General features: G+C 38.3%; 1 protein-coding gene across 1 annotated transcript in view; it reads left to right on the top strand.

The window, feature by feature from the left end:
- The first annotated feature begins 11,509 nt into the window (after positions 1-11,509).
- Positions 11,510-17,978, top strand: part of LOC144973225 (gamma-glutamyl hydrolase A-like) — a 47,965-nt gene continuing 41,496 nt past the window's right edge. Inside the window, exons 1-4 of the mRNA XM_078915397.1 lie at positions 11,510-12,156; positions 14,648-14,740; positions 15,353-15,455; positions 16,886-16,936. Coding sequence (XP_078771523.1) covers positions 12,135-12,156; positions 14,648-14,740; positions 15,353-15,455; positions 16,886-16,936 — 269 coding nt within the window. The 5' untranslated portion in view covers positions 11,510-12,134. The remainder of the gene's footprint in view (positions 12,157-14,647; positions 14,741-15,352; positions 15,456-16,885; positions 16,937-17,978) is intronic.

The following is a 17,978-nucleotide window of genomic DNA, read 5'->3' as shown; positions in this document are numbered from 1 at the left end:
TATCTTTTCCCTATTTGAAGCAATTCCCCTGTGTTCAACTTTTTCTTGGGTGGTTTCACTTGTAATTCTAGAATTTTTTGACTATCCCATTTTCTTCCCCTTTCTTTGCGCTGATATAAATTAGATGTTTCGGAAGCACTGTAAAACCCTTAAAAACATAAGTTAAACATGAAAACAAAGGACATATTTTGGATAGGGTCTTTGACCGTCCATGGTGGGCAGGAGGTCATGCTGTATCTTTTATCCCCTGTATATTATATGTTTTCCGAGTTGCTTTCAGTCTTTGTCTTGGAATGGGATTACTTAGTTTTGTCCTAGCTGTTGCCGGAGTCCTTGACTTAGAAGGAAACGAATCAAATGTGTACAGTAGTTTTGGGAGAGGATATTTATTTCCTCGTAATTCACGTGTTGCTAATTTTCTCATTGGAAATCTTTTGCGTTGAAAGTAAGAAGGCTGGTATCTTACACGCCATCGTGTACTAGAGAGATTGATGTTACCAGCCGAATTAGTCACCGTCCTAACAATGCCCACTTCTATGCAAGAGACTAGAAAGCGTTCATGAAATCCGATTTTTTTAGTCACTTGCTCCGTTTAGGCTTAAGACTAGCAAGCCATTTACTAGACTAGTTAAATAACTAAATCTAGTCCGCGTTCATGAAATTCGGGCTCAGATGACATCCCACCACAGACTGCTGGTACGTACTTGCACCGAGCGTATCTACTCCATCAAACCCAGGCCATCCCAACCAAACACTCCTCTCAATGCGTTGGCGATGTCTAGACGCTCATACGAATAATGAATGACTAGTCGGGAGAAGAATGAATACAACTTCAAACAATGTTGTTAAATGCTATGGGTGCCTATCATAAATGAAAACTAAGAAATTCTGTGCAATGGCGTAACTTTCGTTTTCTCGTTTGTCTTTTGTAATGTGGTTATTGTTGTCTCAATAGGGAACAAAAGTGTGATGTCAAAAAAGCAGCGTAAAACCACTCTTTCGGAGGATTGAATACATACCTTGTGTAAATGATGTTTTATAGTGATGGCATATTATTTCCTATTCTAAATATATGCTGGTCGTGAATAAAGTTCATCCATCCTCGCTCTTTTACGTCCCGCAATCCCTAAAATCTGCCCATACATCCAGATACTAAAATAGGTTTGCCACTTTATTATTCAATATGTAACCTTTTCATTGTTGTTAGTCCTCCGAAGGGATGATTGCATACATACTTCCAAAGATTTTGGAACCGGAAAAAGGTAAGGATTTGACGGTGCTACTGTTCTTTCCTACTGCATTCCACTAACAACAAGCGAACTGCATCCAGTAGATGGGTGACATAATGATAATGAATCACTTGTAAAAACGAGAAATTTCTTTTGCTCTTTCGCGACCGATGTGTCAATATCAATGCCATCTGTCGTCGCTTCCAAAAATGCGTTAAGAATAGATTATGCTTGCTAAACATCCTCTATGTCCTGTCAACTAACAACGGTACTATGCCGGGGTGGTATAAAGTGATTTTAAAGTTCAAGTAGCCAGAAATGTAAAGTTGAGGTTGTCACTACAAGAAACTACATCTCTATTGTCCTCAATAAAACATATAAATTTGGCCTAAAGATCATACGTATTATTTGTTGACAACAAAATCAATTTTTTGCGTCTTGATCAACCAGACATAAGGGCATTTTTAGACGATTATTCACATTTATGTGTTGGCTCGAGTGTGTAACGTGTGCGTATTTTGTGTGTGTTACGGAATAGGGGGGGGGGGGGTCTAGGGTCTCGGGTTGCAAATGTACTGGCATTGAATTGATCTTCCCCCTTTCTAACCAGATTGATTAAAGGGGTTGAAGAGGGGTGTGTGGGTGGAAGGGGGTTGAGACTATTTAATGCATGAAATCGTTTTAAGAGGGTTTCGTTATATAGTAATAACAATAATAGTAATAATGAGAATAATAATAATAATGATGATGATAACAATAATAATAATAATAGTAGTAATAATGATAATAATTTATCTTTAATGGAACATTTTCATTGGTTTACATTGCTCGAACAAATACAATAAGCAAACACATGTGTAAATCTTAATCATCACAAGAAATTTACGTCGCAATACACACAGACCTCGTTTGCAGGTTATACGATTAATTAATTAATGCAGGAACATAGCGTTTTTGACTGCAAATGTATTCATATCCAATAACTTTACTCACACTGTCCACCCTCTTCTCCTCCAATACATTTTATTCCATTTAGACCTATTCTCTCTCTCTCTCTCTCTCTCTCTCTCTCTCTCTCTCTCTCTCTCTCTCTCTCTCTCTCTCTCCCTCTCTCAATTGTGAGATTGACTCATACTCCAACTAGCATAATACGTCTGGAAGGTACGAACTTGCCGCCACTCAGCTTTTTGTTATTGTTATTAGACAGCCATTTTAATGATCCGTCCTCACTAAATTTTATTATTAATCAGACTGTAAACGTTTATAGAGACTTATGGGTGAAAATGACTTACTGGAAAGAGAGAACAGACCGAAACATTCGAAATAAAATACACATTGTTTACGGCAAGCGCCTATAGAGACAGCGCAGCCGTATTCATTCTTTCATTCATTCACGGCTAGCGTCTATAGAAACAGCGCAGCCATATTCATTCATTCATTCATTCATTCACGGCTAGCGTCTATAGAGACAGCGCAGCCATATTCATTCATTCATTCATTCATTCATTCATAAACTTCTAATATTATATGTAGTTGTGTATGTAGTGGTACGTTATATCCAGCTGGTGAATGTTGTGAGCATTTTAGCTAAACACATAGCATCAATAATTTTGGGACTGTGAGAATTGTTATTTCGCTTGAAAGATAGTTCGTTGTATTGGAATAGGGCAAAGAATAATGAGGAAAATGGAACGTCGGAAAATCGGTAGTTAAAGATCAACTGGCATAACATTTCATGACAAAAATATACAAGTGTAGCATCTACTTTACTGGAAACAACAAACAACGAAAGCAATGTGTAGTGAATTTTATAAATTTAATGAGTTCTCTCGTGTTTACGTTTTGTCTGATCTGGCGTGTAGAGTAGTCTTGCAGTCAGCAGTTTGTGGTAAGTCTTCGTAGTTCGTAGGAAACGGAGATCGCCACACATGCCCGCCCCCCCCCCCCCCCCCCCCCCCCCCCAACACGGACTAGTCATCTTCGTAGTACCGAGGTCGTTTAATGGTACGTCCTGAGCGAGATAGCTTCTTAGTAGGCACTACGTTAGTATCATCAGAAGCAGTTCGGGAGTTTTGTATGTTTCTGTTCGATAACTTTCTGTTCGTATTCGGTGGGCGTCCAAGACGAGGTGGGGTGGCAAGGGAAACTGGTTGCGTAGAATCGACAAATGCAGGTTTAAGTCGGTCGATCGAAATCCGTTCTGCTTTGCCACCAACATCGATCAGGAATTGTTTATCTCCAGGGTTATGACAACATAGGGACCTGTATACGGCTTCTGAAGGGGTCCTCGGTGGGTGTCAACACGGATGTAAACATATTTTGCTGACATCAAGTTCTTGGGTAAATTTGTTTGATGATAGCCGTGATAATGTGTTGGCCGTGGTGAATGAAGGGACACGTTTTGCCGAAAGGTTGCCAAAAAGTCTTTAGCGTGGAAGTCTGAAGGATGGTCAGGTATAAACTCTCCAGGGATTGTTAAAGGTTCTCCGTATACTAATTCAGCTGAAGAATGACCGATATCATCCTTAGGTGCAGTTCTTAAACCAAGCAGAACCCAAGGTAGTTCATCCACCCAATTTGGAGTTATTAGACGAGCTTTGAGGGATGATTTCAAGGACCGATGAAACCGTTCAATCATGCCGTTGGACTGAGGGTGATACGCAGTTGTGTGATGAATCTGCACATCAAGTTGACTGGCCATCTGTTTCCATAGCGTGGATGTAAATTGTGAGCCCCTGTCAGAAGTCATATCAACAGGAATACCAAACCGCAAGATCCAATTGGAGATCAGGGCTTTTGCACATTCTTCTGTTGTTGTGGTTTGTAACGGTATAGCCTCAGGCCATCGGGTGTTCCTGTCAATTATAGTAAGGAGATGGTTGAACCCCCTTGACTGAGGTAATGGTCCAACGAGGTCAATGTTTATATGTGAGAATCGCTTTCCTGGGACATGGAATGTTTCTAACGGTGCTCGTATATGTTTTTGAATTTTCGAAGATTGGCAGTTGTGACATTGCTTAACCCATGCTGACACTTCTTTCTTAAGACCATGCCAGATAAACTTCTTGCTGATAAGTCTGACTGTGGCCTTAACTCCAGGATGACTCATATTGTGAATAATTTCGAAAACCGGTCTTCTGAAGTCGGTAGGAACGATAGGTCTTGGGTAGCCAGTTGAGATGTCACAAATTAACTCTGGACCCGAGTCAACGGATGTTTTGACGATTTTGAGGCTTGTTAATGCAGTTTTGTAAGCCTGTATGTCAATGCTATTTTCTTGGGATTCCGCCATAGCTTGATAGTCGATGCCAATTGAGACTGAGTTTGTAACTGCTCTTGAGAGACAATCTGCGACAGTGTTGTTTTTTCCAGAAATGTGTCGGATGTCAGTTGTGAACTCGGATATGGCAGATAAGTGCCTTTGTTGACGAGCTGACCATGGTTCAGTTGATTTGGACATGGCATGGATTAATGGTTTATGGTCAGTAAAAATAGCGAATTGTCTCCCTTCAATGATGAAACGGAAATGACGGATGGCTAAGTGAATGCCAAGCAACTCCCTATCAAAGGTACTGTATTTCTGTTCAGGTTTACGTAACTGCCTGCTGAAAAATGCCAATGGTTCCCAATTACCTTGATGATTAAGTTGTTCAAGGACAGCGCCCACAGCTTGGTCGGAGGCGTCAGACGTTAAAGCGAGGGGTGAGTTCAAGCAAGGATGGGCTAACATTGTAGCGTTACTTAGTGCATTTTTACCGTCAGTAAAGGCTTTCAACATTTCTTGCGTCCACGTAAGTGCTTGACGTTGTTTTTTGACTTTCAAAGCACTATATAGGGGTCGAAGTATTTCAGCTAGTCTCGGAATGAAACGATGGTAAAAATTCAACATCCCGAGGAACTCTTGAAGTGACTTGATGGTTTTTGGTTGTGGAAATTGTTTAACAGCCTCAATTTTTGTCGCCATTGGGACAGATCCAGAATGCGAGATGTGATGGCCAAGGAAGTTAAGAGATCTCACACCGAAAAGACATTTCTCAAGACGGATAACGAGGCCTTGGTTTCTAAGTCTTTCGAATACGATTTTGAGATGTTCCATGTGTTCTGCCTCAGTTGAACTTGCAACCAGAATGTCGTCTAAATAACAAAATACGCAGTCTAAATCTTGTAAAATGGAGTCCATTAAACGTTGGAATGCTTGTGCTGCATTTTTTAATCCAAATGGCATTCTTAAGAACTCCCAAAGGCCGAAAGGGGTTATCACTGCCGTTTTTGGGACGTCTTCTGGAGCGACTGGAATTTGGTGGTATCCTCTGACAAGGTCGATCTTCGAGAAGATGATCTTACCGTCTAAGTTTGCTGTAAAATCATGAATGTGTGGGACAGGATATCGATCTGGTATAGTAGCATCGTTAAGTCGACGAAAATCTCCGCAGGGACGCATTGTGCCATCAGCCTTGGGGACCATGTGTAATGGGGAAGCCCAAGGGCTCTTTGATTTTTGAATTATGCCCATTTTCTCCATTTCCAAAAATTCTTTTTTTGCACACAAGAGTTTTTCTGGAGCCAGGCGACGAGCACGTGCGAATACTGGGCGACCTTTGGTTGTGATGAAATGTTGCACGCCATGTTTCACAGTTGCCGTTGAAAATGTTGGTTGAAGTAGTTCTGGATAGTTATTCAATAATTTTCTGAATGTATTGCAGTTCGGCTCGAGTGGTGAGAGTTCGGCGTTTGCGCAAACTGAACTTACTGAACAAGGTACGTGCGAAAACGTTTCAGCGTCGATAAGGCGTCGACCACGAATATCCACAAGCAGATTATGATGACGTAGAAAATCTGCTCCAAGTAGGGGACGTTTGACATCAGCTTTGAAAAGTCGTGCATTGAATGAACGCGATCCAATACGTATGTTAGTTTCGAAGCATCCGTATGTTTTTATTGTAGAACCATTAGCAGCTTGTAATGCGAGATCAGAGGAACCCAAGCTTTTGTCTGGCGCAGAGGCGGGTGTGACAGATACTTGAGCTCCAGTATCTACTAAAAAACGTCGATTTGAATTTTCATCGACAACGATGAGTTGGAGATTTTTTGATGTGGGCGCGTTGGCTGAGTAAGAATCCGGGTCGACAGCAGAATTTACTGTTGACCCGGCTTGGCGTTTCCCTGGTTCTTCTTGTTTTTCTTAAATGAATTGAAGAGTTTGCATGTTTGTGCACATCGACGGGCATTTGAACCAAACCGTTGATGGTACCAGCAGAGGGAATCTATTTCACTGGTCATGGTTGGTGTGTCAACTTCACAAATAGTATGAGAAATTGAAAAGGAGTTAGAGTTTGAGTGAGCAGCGTAGAAAAAATTGTCAGCTTCTCTGGCAAGTGCCCTGTAATCATCCAGGTTGGACGAGTTTGCTAATGGAAGTCTGATGTTTGCTGGAAGTTGTCTTAAGAATAACTGTCTGAAGAGCAGACAGGGCTTGTGTTTGCCGAGGAGCACTAACATCCTGTCCATTAACTCAGATGGCTTTAAGTCGCCCAAACCATTCATGTTGAGTAGAGATTCCGCTCTCTCTGTTTCCGAAAGGCCGAACGCAGACAGCAGGAAGTTTTTCAGTATTTCATATTTACCTTCCTTGGGTGGTGATGATAGAATAGCAAGGGCTCTAGTTGCTGTGTCTGAGTCTAAGGCAGCCACTACATAGTAGTACTTTGTTTCATCGCTTGCTATATCGCGTAAGGCAAATTGTGCCTCGCTTTGTGCAAACCACGCTGAAGGACAAGTGGTCCAGAATGTGGGCAATTTCAATGCTACATGTTTATTATTATTATGTTCTTGTGAAGAGTTGAACTGGTAAATAGTAATAATAATAATATATACCTATCTCTTAAGTTGTTTTAAGTCGGGGTCACCAATGTAGCATCTACTTTACTGGAAACAACAAACAATGAAAGCAATGTGTAGTGAATTTTATAAATTTAATGAGTTCTCTCTAGTTTACGTTTTGTCTGATCTGGCGTGTAGAGTAGTCTTGCAGTCAGCAGTATGTGGTAAGTCTTCGTAGTTCGTAGGAAACGGAGATCGCCACACAAGTTGGATTATTGGTACGACGCCAAATGTGTTTTCGGTAAAGATAAAAAGGTCAATTTGGTAGGGATGAACGAACAAGAACGGTTTGATTATTTTCACCCGACGTGAACTTATTTGAAAATAATGTTTGCACTTAGCACGCCTATGACAAGCTTCATTTCTGATTAGCTTGAATCATCCAGAATATAAAAAATCAAGTCTCGATTCACTGAATACACGGTCGAAATTATTATTAGTATTGGTGTTGTAGCACGTTAGCGTGTCGCTATCAACTGACGAAACGGTTTTCCGGTTGTAATGCGTTATTTATAGTAATTCACATCCTGGTTTCGGAGTATGAAATTTAGTAGCGCGTGTGAAGGGAATAGGTAGTGCTGTTTTCTATCATCAGTTAAACGTGAAATATTTCAAAAATGGCAAGTGGAATCATTGCAGGTACTTATTGACTGAAGTTTAAGAATTAATCGACCTATCTATTATCTATCACATACTCTCCCTCCCCACTTCTCTCTCTCTCTCTCTCTCTCTCTCTCTCTCTCTCTCTCAATTGTGAGATTGACTCATTCTCCAACTAGCATAATACGTCTGGAAGGTACGAACTTGCCGCCACTCAGCTTTTTGTTATTGTTATTAGACAGCCATTTTAATGATCCGTCCTCACTAAATTTTATTATTAATCAGACTGTAAACGTTTATAGAGACTTATGGGTGAAAATGACTTACTGGAAAGAGAGAACAGACCGAAACATTCGAAATAAGATACACATTGTTTACGGCAAGCGTCTATAGAGACAGCGCAGCCGTATTCATTCATTCATTCATTCACGGCTAGCGTCTATAGAGACAGCGCAGCCGTATTCATTCTTTCATTCATTCACGGCTAGCGTCTATAGAAACAGCGCAGCCATATTCATTCATTCATTCATTCACGGCTAGCGTCTATAGAGACAGCGCAGCCATATTCATTCATTCATTCATTCATTCATTCACGGCTAGCGTCTATAGAAACAGCGCAGCCATATTCATTCATTCATTCATTCACGGCTAGCGTCTATAGAGACAGCGCAGCCATATTCATTCTTTCATTCATTCATTCACGACTAGCGTCTATAGAAACAGCGCAGCCATATTCATTCTTTCATTCATTCATTCACGGCTAGCGTCTATAGAGACAGCGCAGCCATATTCATTCATTCATTCATTCATTCACGGCTAGCGTCTATAGAGACAGCGCAGCCGTATTCATTCTTTCATTCATTCACGGCTAGCGTCTTTAGAAACAGCGCAGCCATATTCATTCATTCATTCATTCATTCATTCACGGCTAGCGCCTATAGAGACAGCGCAGCCGTATTCATTCTTTCATTCATTCACGGCTAGCGTCTATAGAAACAGCGCAGCCATATTCATTCTTTCATTCATTCACGGCTAGCGTCTATAGAAACAGCGCAGCCATATTCATTCATTCATTCATTCACGGCTAGCGTCTATAGAAACAGCGCAGCCATATTCATTCTTTCATTCATTCACGGCTAGCGTCTATAGAAACAGCGCAGCCATATTCATTCATTCATTCATTCACGGCTAGCGTCTATAGAAACAGCGCAGCCATATTTATTCTTTCATTCATTCACGGCTAGCGTCTATAGAAACAGCGCAGCCATATTCATTCATTCATTCATTCACGGCTAGCGTCTATAGAGACAGCGCAGCCATATTCATTCTTTCATTCATTCACGGCTAGCGTCTATAGAAACAGCGCAGCCATATTCATTCATTCATTCATTCACGGCTAGCGTCTATAGAGACAGCGCAGCCATTTTCATTCATTCATTCATTCATTCATTCACGGCTAGCGTCTATAGAAACAGCGCAGCCATATTCATTCATTCATTCATTCATTCACGGCTAGCGTCTATAGAGACAGCGCAGCCATATTCATTCTTTCATTCATTCATTCACGGCTAGCGTCTATAGAAACAGCGCAGCCATATTCATTCTTTCATTCATTCATTCACGGCTAGCGTCTATAGAGACAGCGCAGCCATATTCATTCATTCATTCATTCATTCACGGCTAGCGTCTATAGAGACAGCGCAGCCGTATTCATTCTTTCATTCATTCACGGCTAGCGTCTTTAGAAACAGCGCAGCCATATTCATTCATTCATTCATTCATTCATTCACGGCTAGCGCCTATAGAGACAGCGCAGCCGTATTCATTCTTTCATTCATTCACGGCTAGCGTCCATAGAAACAGCGCAGCCATATTCATTCTTTCATTCATTCACGGCTAGCGTCTATAGAAACAGCGCACCCATATTCATTCATTCATTCATTCATTCATTCACGGCTAGCGTCTATAGAGACAGCGCAGCCATATTCATTCATGCATTCATTCATTCATTCATTCATAAACTTTTAATATTATATGTAGTTGTGTATGTAGTGGTACGTTATATCCAGCTGGTGAATGTTGTGAGCATTTTAGCTAAACACATAGCATCAATAATTGTGGGACTGTGAGAATTGTTATTTCGCTTGAAAGATAGTTCGTTGTATTGGAATAGGGCAAAGAATAATGAGGAAAATGGAACGTCGGAAAATCGGTAGTTAAAGATCAACTGGCATAACATTTCATGACAAAAATATACAAGTTGGATTATTGGTACGACGCCAAATGTGTTTTCGGTAAAGATAAAAAGGTCAATTTGGTAGGGATGAACGAACAAGAACGGTTTGATTATTAGCACCCGACGTGAACTTATTTGAAAATAATGTTTGCACTTAGCACGCCTATGACAAACTTCATTTCTGATTAGCTTGAATCATCCAGAATATAAAAAATCAAGTCTCGATTCACTGAATACACGGTCGAAATTATTATTAGTATTGGTGTTGTAGCACGTTAGCGTGTCGCTATCAACTGACGAAACGGTTTTCCGGTTGTAATGCGTTATTTATAGTAATTCACATCCTGGTTTAGGAGTATGACATTTAGTAGCGCGTGTGAAGGGAATAGGTAGTGCTGTTTTCTATCATCAGTTAAACGTGAAATATTTCAAAAATGGCAAGTGGAATCATTGCAGGTACTTATTGACTGAAGTTTAAGAATTAATCGACCTATCTATTATCTATCACATTCTCTCTCCTCTCTCTCTCTCTCTCTCTCTCTCTCTCTCTCTCTCTCTCTCTCTCTCTCTCTCCCTCTCTCAATTGTGAGATTGACTCATACTCCAACTAGCATAATACGTCTGGAAGGTACGAACTTGCCGCCACTCAGCTTTTTGTTATTGTTATTAGACAGCCATTTTAATGATCCGTCCTCACTAAATTTTATTATTAATCAGACTGTAAACGTTTATAGAGACTTATGGGTGAAAATGACTTACTGGAAAGAGAGAACAGACCGAAACATTCGAAATAAGATACACATTGTTTACGGCAAGCGTCTATAGAGACAGCGCAGCCGTATTCATTCATTCATTCATTCACGGCTAGCGTCTATAGAGACAGCGCAGCCGTATTCATTCATTCATTCATTCACGGCTAGCGTCTATAGAGACAGCGCAGCCATATTCATTCTTTCATTCATTCACGGCTAGCGTCTATAGAAACAGCGCAGCCATATTCATTCATTCATTCATTCATTCACCGCTAGCGTCTATAGAAACAGCGCAGCCATATTCATTCATTCATTCATTCATTCATTCATTCACCGCTAGCGTCTATAGAAACAGCGCAGCCATATTCATTCATTCATTCATTCATTCATTCATTCACGGCTAGCGTCTATAGAAACAGCGCAGCCATATTCATTCATTCTTTCATTCATTCACGGCTAGCGTCTATAGAAACAGCGCAGCCATATTCATTCATTCATTCATTCATTCATTCACCGCTAGCGTCTATAGAGACAGCGCAGCCATATTCATTCTTTCATTCATTCATTCACGGCTAGCGTCTTTAGAAACAGCGCAGCCATATTCATTCTTTCATTCATTCATTCACGGCTAGCGTCTATACAAACAGCGCAGCCATATTCATTCCTTCATTCATTCATTCACCGCTAGCGTCTATAGAGACAGCGCAGCCATATTCATTCTTTCATTCATTCATTCACGGCTAGCGTCTATAGAGACAGCGCAGCCATATTCATTCATTCATTCATTCATAAACTTTTAATATTATATGTAGTTGTGTATGTAGTGGTACGTTATATCCAGCTGGTGAATGTTGTGAGCATTTTAGCTAAACACATAGCATCAATAATTTTGGGACTGTGAAAATTGTTATTTCGCTTGAAAGATAGTTCGTTGTATTGGAATAGGGCAAAGAATAATGAGGAAAATGGAACGTCGGAAAATCGGTAGTTAAAGATCAACTGGCATAACATTTCATGACAAAAATATACAAGTTGGATTATTGGTACGACGCCAAATGTGTTTTCGGTAAAGATAAAAAGGTCAATTTGGTAGGGATGAACGAACAAGAACGGCTGGATTATTAGCACCCGACGTGAACTTATTTGAAAATAATGTTTGCACTTAGCACGCCTATGTCAAGCTTCATTTCTGATTAGCTTGAATCATCCAGAATATAAAAAAATCAAGTCTCGATTCACTGAATACACGGTCGAAATTATTTGTATTGGTGTTGTAGCACGTTAGCGTGTCGCTATCAACTGACGAAACGGTTTTCCGGTAATGCGTTATTTATAGTAATTCACATCCTGGTTTCGGAGTATGAAATTTAGTAGCGCGTGTGAAGGGAATAGGTAGTGCTGTTTTCTATCATCAGTTAAACGTGAAATATTTCAAAAATGGCAAGTGGAATCATTGCAGGTACTTATTGACTGAAGTTTAAGAATTAATCGACCTATCTATTATCTATCACATACTCTCCCTCCCCACTTCTCTCTCTCTCTCTCTCTCTCTCTCTCTCTCTCTCTCTCTCTCTCTCTCTCTCTCTCTCTCTCTCTGTGTGTGTGTGTGTGTGTGTATGTGTGTGTGTGTGTGTGTGTTTCTCTGTCTCTCTCTCTCTCACACACACATACATAAATACACTCTCTCTATTATATATTTATATATATATATATATATATATATATATATATGTGTGTGTGTGTGTGTGTGGGTGTGTGTGTGTGTGTGTGTGTACTATATAAAGTTATAAATTAAAAACCAGGAAATAAAAGCGCTCGGCTTTAATCTTAAAGGAGCAGTATATACATATAAAGATATTTACGACGATATTGTAGTCTACAAATCTTAATAATAATTTGCTCCATTGCTGTTATCAACATGTCCAACACTCTTTACTTACTTGATTTGATGATTGGAAATATATTCTTGTATGAGTTATATTGGCAATTGCCTAAAATTAAGCCTTTGAAAATCGTCTACATGATACCCTAAACATTAAATTGTAAATCTGGGTATCGTTTGTTTTACTTTCCCATGTTCTTCCTCTTTTAATGGCGCTGAAATGACCTAAAAGTGTTGTAAGCGCCGTAAAACCCTTTAACAATGAGAGGATCGTAAGTGCATGGCTGTCTATGTCTACAGCGGAGCTTACACTTGATTGGTTTATTTTAGTTTCAACCCTTTGTTATGGCATAATTTTGAAATATTTCGATTACAGTTTTTTGAAATGAAATTAGTTTGTTGAAGAAGGGCATGAGTCAAAGCTTGAAGTATTTGTGCTGATTTTTTTTCGGAACTTACAGCATTTTGAATGCTTCTTGAATACAGGATTGATCTATCGGTAGCACATGGACAGTGGCGATTATTATCTACATATTATGTCAATGAAATCATTGTCATTTTGGGAAATTGCCGGTTGATCTTGGTTTGGTAATACGATTTATTTGGGTTTTTATGATGTTGATGATGATGATGATGATAATGACAATGATAATGATGATGATGATGATGATGATTATTATTATTATTATTATTATTATTATTATTATTATTATTATTATTATTATTATTATTACTTTTATTATTTTATATTATTATTATTATTATTATTATTATTATTATTATTATTATTATTATTATTATTATTTATTGTTGTTGTTGTTGTTGTTATTATTATTATTATTAGTCCCAGAAAGTTGATTGTTCAATGGCTTTACATACGATTTCATTGATGCCCCAAGAAATAAGTGAAGCCATGCAAAAGCTCAATAACAACAACAGATCGTCAGGTTTAGATTGTGTTAGAGCAGAAGAGCTAAAATGTCTTGACGACGAAGGCATGCAAATACTGGCTGATATGTATGATAAGATATTTAAGACAAATCAAGTTCTCAATCTTGGAAGTGGAAAAGTCTTTCTGCTAAACAGAAAGGCCCGTAAGAAAATTTGCGACCAATTGTTTTATTATCCACGCTAAGAAAAGTTTTAAGCACCTTCACGCTCAACCTAGAGGAATATCTTTCACCATCACAAAGTGGATTTAGAAGAGATAGAAGCACCGCGGACATAGTATGGGCCTAAATATTGAAAATTGGCTAAATATTGGCTGAAAGCCAGAACGGAAAAATATAAGGAAGAATTTACGATACTTGGAATAGATATGAGTTCTGCTTTCGACACCATATGTAGAACCAATTATAAAGGAACAACGATGGAGGCTATTTGGTCACTTCTTACGTCGAGAAGATAACATCCCAGCTAAAACTGCAATGACAGAATATTTCCTTCATGGCAAAAGATATGTAGGGAGACCACCAACATCAATAGTAGCTACCCTGAACCAGGATCTCTCTCTACATATCAGAAATTTCTAGATTCAGATGAGGCCGAATTAATCCCTGAAGAACTAAGAAAAACTGTAGTGCCCTCCGTACTAAAGTCACAACACGATCTTGACAGCCTCAAAACTCTGGCCCAGGACCGTGACCAATGAAAACAATTAACAACTTGGATGGAGAGAGCAGCTATACTCATCGAGGTTTTAAAAAACATAAGAGACTGAAACACACAATTCTCAGCAAGCGTCATTCAGATTTCTAGGCTTAAAACTACTACTAAAAGGCTGTAGGAATTTTTAGAGTGGCGGCTTTTAAAATTGAAATGCATGTTTAAGGAATTTGAGCTGGAAATATTAATTAAGTATTGGCGATATCTCAAATAGATAAGATTTAAGAGTTGGTCAATAAAATGAATTATCCAGTATTGTTCAAATGGTGCTAAGGTACAACAGGCTATATTATGGTCGTTTCGCCATATTCCGGATACAAACAAGAAATGTTTGGAGACAACTGTATTATTATTGATTTTGTTTTCTTATCTGGATATATTTTTTTCTGTTCCCGAATTTTAGCCCAGATTCTGCTGTTCTTCCTTTACTTATGGGATGGAAATTTATCACAGGCGAGGAATCTTGACCAAACACCAAACACACGTCCTATCATAGGTTTGTTAAAATCTAAAAGTAGTATTAGAAGTTGTAGTAACAGCAGCAGCAGCAGATGTAGCAATAGTAGTAGTAGTAGTAGTAGTAGTAGTAGTAGTAGTAGTAGTAGTAGTAGTAGTAGTAGTAGTAGTAGTAGTAGAAGTAATAGCAGTAGTAGTATTTGTAGTCGTAGTGGTAGTAGTAGTAGTAGTAGTAGTAATAGTAGCAGTAGTAGTTGTTGTAGTAGTGGTAGTAGTAGTAGTAATAATAGTAATGGTAGTAGTAGTAGTAGTAATAGTAGTAGTAGTAGTTGTAATAGTATCAGTATTGATGATGGTGGTGATGGCAGTAACGGTCCAGTATATGTTCGTTTGGCAATAGAGTTTAATTGGGTTGTTTAATTTTTATGCTGATGATGATGATCATGATCATGTTACTGCTTCTGCTGCTGCTGCTGCTGCTGCTGATGATGATGATGATGATGATGATGATGATGATGATGATGATGATGATGATGATGAAAATGACGATGATGATGATGATGGTGGTGATGATGATAATGATGATGATGATGGTGATGATGATAATGATGATGATGGTCTTCCTAAAAAAGACACCATTTACTATATTTAGGCATAATCGCATTGGACACTCGATCTCAACACGGCAAGAGCTTCATCCCTGTCTCCTACGTGACCTACCTACAAGAGGCCGGAGCACGTGTTGTTCCAATAAGGTTTGTGTTTACTACCATTGACAATGAGTAGCAAAGCAGCCATTTCCTAAGTGTGCATATTATTCATATGAATGTAACGTATCGTCTCAAATGTTTTTTGTTGAAATGGAACAGCTGCCAAAAAGTATCTAGTTTTACAGTTAAAATGACGAGAAATGTGAAATTTTGTTTTTGCCACAAAAAAAGACAATTCTGATCTATTTTTTTTTTCAATGAAATATGTAAAATGTAACTCAAGTCACATATTTTTCATTGCACTTCAATATTTAGGCCTCTAAATCACACCGGTATAATACAGTTTTGAGGCGGGGTCAGCTTATGAAAGCCCATGGCAAGTCATTATGGGTTGAGGCCAGGGCATATACATCTTAATCTTAGCCTTGGTTGAGGTTCTTCGTGCCACTGCCAAGTAAATTACGATCAAAATGTCATGAGATTTATTAGGGCAAAATATCATATAAAATTGACCAATTTAATTATTTCTGTTTTATATGATTGTCGCAAAAACTGTGTAATGTGTAGTCGTCTTTAGATAACAGATATAATATGTAATTTCATGGAGGAAAATAAAAATGGTTACTTTAAATAGACGAATGTGCCCACGGCCGGAGCAACTTCGTTCCATGGTGGGTACTTTCGACCACCCTGAATAAATCATTAAAAAGCACTGATTTAATGATGTTGATTACTAAACACCTTAGTATAATATGGACTGTTCGGATTTTTTAAAAGTTATTATGTATCAATTACATTAAGACAAATGGGGTTTTTTTGCAATCAACTTAAAATGAATAGTTGATAATTTAGTTTGATTACGGGTTGGCTGGGATGATTCATTGCAATCATGACAAGGGAAATCATGGTTGTTATTGTTATCGAAGCTTGATAAGCGTGTCAATCATGAAGAGAGGAATTTTCCTTTGGACATATTCAAAATAATGCTCGACAAAGAGTGAATCAAGTCCGACATAATTATGACTATTCAATTTTTTAAAAATCGAAATCGGAAATAATATCGACCCGAGAGCCAAAATACCGACAAGGTCTTTCCTTGAGGCCAAATTACCGTTTGCGATTAAATTCTTATTATAACACCTTATTCTCGTATCTAAGGAAATTAAAGTATACGAAATGGTAAAATTAAAGGGTATACAACATCAAAAATTATTTGTTTGCGCACCACGCATCAATCAGATAACACTATTAATCAGACCCGTATTATAATGTTTGGAATAAAGGATAAAGGTGGTGTTACACACGGTATTCTAAAGTCATTTGACACACTAGTAATCCTTTATATGATATGATGATTTTATATACATGAATGGCTGGTGGAAACCAAAAACTCCATGATTCCTTTATTTATGGCATTTATTCTTATATTATGTGCTTTTAAAGTTTTATTAGTAATAATTCTTAATTGTTTTCAGGGGAGGTTATCCAAAACGTTACTATGACAGTATGGTCAATTTTACCAACGGGTAGGTAGCCTACATAGATGTTTTATATCATGATTAGTTTCTCAGTGATTTTAGATGACACTGGTATTTACTATAGTAGTCAATCCATATTTATTTTAAAATTCATAGAATTCGTTTTCAAACTATGATTAGGAGCAAGAATAGTTTTTGTAACCTAGCAAGTCCCTTCTCACACACACCCTTTCCAAATTTTTTTTTCTCCAACGACGTCAAAGAATAGAAATAAGCTCAGATCCAAACAATATTTTAAATATAAAAATGGTGTGAATTGCCAGCTAACGAATTATTTCTCTTTATTTACTGTTATTCCAACCAAGTAAATCAGCATTTTGCGATGAATAGAGGTAATTCCTTTATTTTACTAAATCACAACTTAATGATGCCACCGTTCAAGCGAACATTCGAACGCCTACTGCAGCCGTCCGTTCATTCTATCAAATAAGGAGTTTTTATTTGTATGTTTGCTTTTGTTTGTCTGTTTGTTACTGTACTACAGTTGAAAGACGAAAAGACTTCAATAAATGGCTTCATCCACGATGATAAACCACTGTAAGTGTGGCATGTGCCGTGTGGACCCTGGTTCAAAAAGATATTTCAGCCCTCTTTTTACTCGGTGACAACATTGTTTTGTTATGTTTTTTTGTTTTTTTTTTTAGGGGGGGGGGGGGTTCGTTGTTGTCGTTTTTTGGGAATCATAAACAATGTTATCAGGTGCGCCACCTATTGTTATAATTGAATTAATTCTACTGATTGCGAGACGTACCTACTGTTAACTGGATGTGTTAGCTTTGAAATAATCTAAATTTTAAGAAATTATATTATACATATTATATTATCATTATTGAGTGTTAAATTTGGTGGTCGATCTTCTGATCCTATCTAAAATATTATTTTGATTCAAAGTTTAGATATTTTACTTCGTAAAGGTACTTGTTGTGAGCAGTTATTTAAGGCGCATATAAAATAAAAATGTTCCCTCCTCCCTCGCCTTCTCTCTCTCTCTCTCTCTCTCTCTCTCTCTCTCTCTCTCTCTATATATATA

Source organism: Berghia stephanieae, chromosome 5, assembly GCF_034508935.2.
Source record: "Berghia stephanieae isolate SIO BIC M18660-M18661 chromosome 5, UCSD_Bste_1.3, whole genome shotgun sequence".
Taxonomy (NCBI): domain Eukaryota; kingdom Metazoa; phylum Mollusca; class Gastropoda; order Nudibranchia; family Aeolidiidae; genus Berghia; species Berghia stephanieae.
The sequence above is the reverse complement of the archived record's forward strand: the minus strand, read 5'-3'. Positions and strand labels throughout refer to the sequence as shown.